The sequence below is a fragment of the Leptonotus elevatus genome, chromosome 17, assembly GCF_054856555.1.
Source record: "Leptonotus elevatus isolate MCC_2025b chromosome 17, RoL_Lele_1.0, whole genome shotgun sequence".
Lineage (NCBI taxonomy): Eukaryota > Metazoa > Chordata > Actinopteri > Syngnathiformes > Syngnathidae > Leptonotus > Leptonotus elevatus.
The window spans coordinates 18,249,535-18,255,132 of record NC_141255.1 but is presented as its reverse complement, the minus strand read 5'-3'; the positions used below and the strand labels follow the sequence as shown (position 1 = coordinate 18,255,132).

The following is a 5,598-nucleotide window of genomic DNA, read 5'->3' as shown; positions in this document are numbered from 1 at the left end:
GCAGCTTTCAACACTCACTCCCGTGGCTTGCAGTCCATGTCGGTCTGGATCCTCACTGCAGTCACATGACTGAGGTTATGGCCAGACAAAACAGCCCAGTTGTGGCCATAGAAAGACACAACATTGGGGGTGACAGAGGAGATCTTTGGCTTCTAACCGCAAACATGCACATATACTCTTGTTACATTTTCCTTGAAACATCAACTGGAGATAACGTGCGTCAAGTTAATACGGTTTAGAGGGCGACTCACATAAATGTTCATTTGTGATTGTATCGTTTGGCAAACTTGGTCCTGTTGGAAGACACAAACACAAAAAATGATTTTTTAACATTTATTGGTACAACTGCGTATTAGGGCCACGTGTAAGTAAATATGCGGGTTGTTGTTTTTTTAGAGGGAGGGGTAATATTCTGAGAAAAAAATTCACAAATTGACCAGAAAAAAAGTTGAATATTTGTGACATGATTAAGTGGCAAATTAGGGAGAGAAAAAAAAAAATTGTGTCAAATTTGTGATTAAAAAAAAGCCCACAAATTCACAAGAATTGAACTTCCAGATTTGCGAGGAAAAAAAACCCTGAAACTTGCGAGAAGTAGCCTACTCAGATGTTTGTGCCAACTCACAATTCTTAAGTGTGCAAAAGGTCTACAGTGGAAGAAGTTCAAAAAATGTTTTACTTTTTGCTCGGATTTTCAAATAAGGAGATAGTAATTGCTTTCGCAGAGATTAACCATCATATTAAGGATTCGCACTTGGAAGAGGCACCACCTAAAACGAAAGTTTCGACTGTAACTGCGGTTCTATGAGTCCCGGACGACCACCAGATGGCGGTGCTTCAAGCACTGAATGTTTCCTGCGCATGCGCAAAGAAAACATTCAGTGCTTGAAGCACCGCCATCTAGCGGTTGGGAGGGACGAAATAGAAACGCAGTTATAGTCGTAACTTTCGTCGACCATCGTGTCATCATCTCGCAAATTTGCCACTTTTTAATGTCACATATATTCCATTTTTTTCTCAGAATGCTTTTCTTTCAATTTTGGGGGGTGGGAAATGTAGGTGTAATACAAAGTTTTTACATTTGTTTGTCCTGCAGTAGGCCAGGAACAGCTGCCGTTGCTCCAGCTGCACCCGAGCTCAAAACATCTGTGGCACCTGAAAAGAAAACACACCTTGTAGGTTGAGCATTTTCTGTGAACACGAATCACATGATAACACATGGATCATATTCATGGAACATTTGTCCTTGTTGGTGTTTTGTGACTCACACAGCAGCAGGAGGTGAGCCCATGATGTCAGGGCACATCATCAACTTGATTCTTTCCAGAAAAACCATTGACCCCAGTCGGAACTTTACTGTCACGCTCATACCTGTACATTTCAAGGAGGTTAATGATATACACACTGTTGAGTGTTTCCATGACGTTTACCATGATGCAAATTGACGAACCTTTGCTGGTTAGCGTGCCATTTGAGAGGATGCAAGTGCATTGTGGGAAGATGGGCTGAGGGCCATCCCTACTGCAAAGCTCACCAGAATTTGCTGAGAACTGGCAGGCAAAGGTGGTGCTGGCGTTCTGATTCACTTTGACATGCATGTGGACGTCCAAGCTGATCTGAAGGAGGCGAGGGTGGTAGTGCTCAAAAAGACAAACGGACAACATTTTGTGAGCCGTGCTTGATGCTTGTACCTGACCATCAAGTTGCTTGTTGACAGTGTAGGAAATCCTCTTTTTCTGGTAATCATCAGGAAAGGACAACCAGTAGGAGTTTTGGCATTGGTCCTTAAACGTGCAACTGAGATGAAACAAAACACCACCACCATCGTCATCATCGTCATCATGTTGAGAGGATGAAGAAGTCAGAGCACGTGTCCAACCTCTTTTTGGCGTGACACCAGATGCAGCTTGGATCCTGCGCCGACCAGCAATCTTGCAGCGTTTTGTGCGTGTGGCACTTGGCCACGGACACACGCTGCACCTGCAAAACAAAAACATTCAGTATAAATCAATTCAGCCAATGACCATTTGACACTTTTCAACATTAAATAACACAAACCTGATTACTAAAGGCGGCGTACACGTGTTTACCATCCACTTGGTCCAGGAGCATACTGGGAAATACTTTGCGGTCATCAGGCGTCCGGTAAAGCAAAGTGGGACAAGTGCTGTGATGGTTTTTGTCTACACTTAGCTGGAAATAACAAGCACAGAAAAAGGTATTGATGACAATTGACTATGACAAGTCTGAGGTTTAGCTGGAGCTTAACAGTTTGCATTAGTTATTAAAATGGCCAAGCATGAATGAAATGTCTGCCATTTATGATGTTCAGCACGTGGCTTGCATTTCTTGTGATTGAGGTCAAGCCGCAAGCACGTGATCCACTCTTGCATTTGACTTGGCAAGGAGACTTTGTGCGCTTCTTCCTGAGTGCCATCAAGTGTGACAAACATTCAAACAAGCAAGCAAACCGATTTGCACATGACTTCCTGAGGCCCACATACTTCCCTTGTAGTCACTCTTAATGCCTGCTTCACTTTGTCTCTCGACATGAGGCAAGTGTGTAAGTGTGACAAGTTTTCACGTGGTAGTTATGCTTGCAATGTCATCAATATGAATGTGACAGGATCGCCACAAGTTGTCATCACTTTGTTTGTTAGTTGCATTGAAATGCTAAAGCAAATCAGTGACACGTTGATTTGGTAACCCTTAATCAAGTATAAATATCATTTTGCATCCCCTTGTAGTCACTCTTACTGCCTGCTTCACTTCCTCTCTCGACATTAGGCAAGTGTGCAAGTGTGACAAGTTCTCACGTGGTTGTTATGCTTGCAATGTCATCAATATGAATGTGACAGGGTTGCCACAAGTTGACATCACTTTGTTTGTCAGTTGCATTGAAATGCAAAAGCAAATCAGTGACACGTTGATTTGCTAAGCCTTAATCAAGTATAAATATCATTTTGCGTCCAAGAACTAAAATATGTAAAGTGCTACGGTACAAGTGACGTGCCAACCAATAGCAGTCAGTGCTAGCAATAAAAACTTCAAGTTTGTTCAGCTCGAAAGCAAAAAGGCACAGGAAAAGCAGAACTTTGTTTCTGGTAAAGTCGAAGCGCTTGAAATGGTGGCAGTTGTGACAACCACCATACAACATGTGTTTGAAAGGGAGTCATCCCCAATTTGAACAGGATGTGCAGACTTATGCAACCTCCACATTAACTGACTTGCTTTTTTACTTCCCCTCTCGAAATGACTTTTTTTTCCCCCTCCTCAATGGTGTTTTACAGTTTAGGGTGGAAAAGTTTTGATTTATGATTGATCTTTTTTTTTTATTGATGTGACAAAGCCGATATGTGTAAGTGTACTCACACCTGTGTGAGTACACTTACACTGAGTACACTTTGTGTAAGGCTCACACCTTAATGAGCTGTCCATCTGCTGTCCCAACGAAGACGAGCATCCAGGCCCCTTGCATTGTGGCCAGGACAGCCGTCATGGAGGTCTGCTTGAAGAGCACCTTCAGTGGCTGCAGCACCTTCACCTGACAAACACAAACAAACAGCAGGCAGACAGAGATCATTGGACTGCAACAAGAGCGAGAAGTCAGTTGTACAACTAACCACGGTGTTTTGCTGGCTACATGTGACGCCACTGTAGAAATCGGGGTCTTTATCTGCTGCTATTGTGGAATCGGGACTGATGTCAAACAGAACCAGCTGAGTGGCGCTCGGATCACCGTCTGCACTGAACACGCCGACCCACAAAGTGGATGGGGGTCCGGGTGAGACCGGCGAGGAGGTCACCAATCTGCTGCCCGGAATCCCGGGGATGAGCAGAGATGCTCCACGCAGAGATTTCAGGGTGTCGGCTTTCCTGGCTTTGGCCTGGAGCCAGATGAGGCGAACTCTGTTGCCGCCAGCTTGCGAAGAAAGCACATTGGCAAACAGATAAATGACAGCATCGACCTGAAATCCAGCCATGAAATCCACATCACCGCAGCTTCGAAAGAGAGGGTTGGAGCCGTCACCGGAGAAGGAGAAGAGCAGTTCGGGCTTGTTGTCGGTATTGTGGAGGTACACGGCCTCTTTGGAAGAGTCACACATGCTGTACCAGGTCATGCCCTTGCGTTGCTGGATGGCAGTCATGATGTAAAAGTCACGGCTGGCCCTCTGAACGTCCACTAGGAAGGCCACGGACGCGCTGGTGCGCTTAGAGGGCCCCACCAGGATGTGCTCCCTGTGAAGCACCGTGGAAATGTTGGCCAAGGCCAGCAGCTCGCAGTAGCCGCACACGTTGTCAGTCACGCCGCAGCTGATCAGAGTTCCGTTCTCCACAAAGGGCAACAGCACGTTGACGCTGAACGTCTCATTCCACCAATCTCCCGCGACTCTGGTAAACTGTGCAGTGTTACTACTTCCCTTGAGGACGCCTTTCTGCTCGACTGCGTGGACTAGACTAAGGCCGCGGCTCAGCTGGTAGAGTTTCTCTTCGGTTGCTATATAGACGGCATCAGCTGTGGCGACCAAGTGGCGGATGTCCCCGTCCACGACGAATCCTCCACCTGTTGCCTCCAGGCACTGACCTACTTGTGGCCAGAAAAGACAGAGGAGAGACGTCGACAGAAGCAGTGGCGGCATCCTCTTGCTGTGGTACCAGCCGGACGCTTTGCATGCCTCTCAGTCCGCCGCTCTGGAGTGGTGCGTAAAAGCGCACGGCGCGCCACCTCAGAGGACAAGTGTCTCAAGTGGGAGGGAGTGCATGTGTGCTGCTGGGCGTCGAACATTTCAGATTCTTTCCCAGACTGTTGATGATTTTCAAGACACAAAAAAAATATCAAATTAGGCTAAATGCAACAAAGGGAAAACACCAGGCATACAAAAAAAATAGTATGCACCAAATTAATTTTGGTATTGGTATTGCATCGAAGGAGGAATATAAGGAAAGAAGCAGAAAAACAGATTTAAGTAATAGAGGAATACGTAAAAGGAAGATGACAGAAATGTAGGTTTTAAGCAAAGGAAGGAAGGATGAAAGGAAATAGCAGATTTGATGGAAGGAAGGCAAGAAAGAAAAATATGTCAGGTGTGGGGGCATGGGGGGCACAAATGAGACTAGAAAGGAAGGAAGGTTGAAAAGCAGGCTTCAATGAAGGCCAGATGGAAGACGCTAAAATGAAAGCAACTCAGGAGAAGCCTGAAAGGGGAAAAAAATAACTGGAAATATAATAACAATGAAAACATTTTAAACTCGAAGTACTGACTCTTGTGGTTGAAAACAACATAGCAGCAACATGTCGTTATTTTAATTATACTGGGAAAATGCTGGACTCTTAATAAAATGTCACAATCACTATTTACCGTCAGACTATGTATATATATATATATTCTTTTTGGTTAAACAAACAGCAAACATTTAATTATAAAGTGTTGTAATTTACCGAACAGTATGTAAAACCACAACTTGACGCACCTGCTCATCAACGTTAAACCCCGCTTCCGGTTTACAAGGCTATTGGAGGAAAACTGACCAATCAAAATGCAGGACAGGCCTGACAGTTGTTATTTTTTTTTTTAAGGTGGTGTGTTTTCCCTGTGT

The 5,598-nt window shown here is 44.8% G+C and overlaps 1 protein-coding gene across 1 annotated transcript in view; it reads right to left on the bottom strand.

Moving 5' to 3' along the window:
- The window catches only part of LOC147160274 (plexin-C1-like), a 158,233-nt gene extending 152,677 nt beyond the window's left edge, over positions 1-5,556 (bottom strand). Inside the window, exons 1-12 of the mRNA XM_086059118.1 lie at positions 5,473-5,556; positions 4,031-4,804; positions 3,624-3,922; positions 3,422-3,544; positions 2,059-2,193; positions 1,880-1,980; positions 1,692-1,797; positions 1,451-1,616; positions 1,269-1,371; positions 1,080-1,155; positions 252-293; positions 19-152 (exon numbers count right to left, since the gene is read on the bottom strand). Coding sequence (XP_085915244.1) covers positions 19-152; positions 252-293; positions 1,080-1,155; positions 1,269-1,371; positions 1,451-1,616; positions 1,692-1,797; positions 1,880-1,980; positions 2,059-2,193; positions 3,422-3,544; positions 3,624-3,922; positions 4,031-4,640 — 1,895 coding nt within the window. The 5' untranslated portion in view covers positions 4,641-4,804; positions 5,473-5,556. The remainder of the gene's footprint in view (positions 1-18; positions 153-251; positions 294-1,079; positions 1,156-1,268; positions 1,372-1,450; positions 1,617-1,691; positions 1,798-1,879; positions 1,981-2,058; positions 2,194-3,421; positions 3,545-3,623; positions 3,923-4,030; positions 4,805-5,472) is intronic.
- Positions 5,557-5,598: the final 42 nt, after the last annotated feature.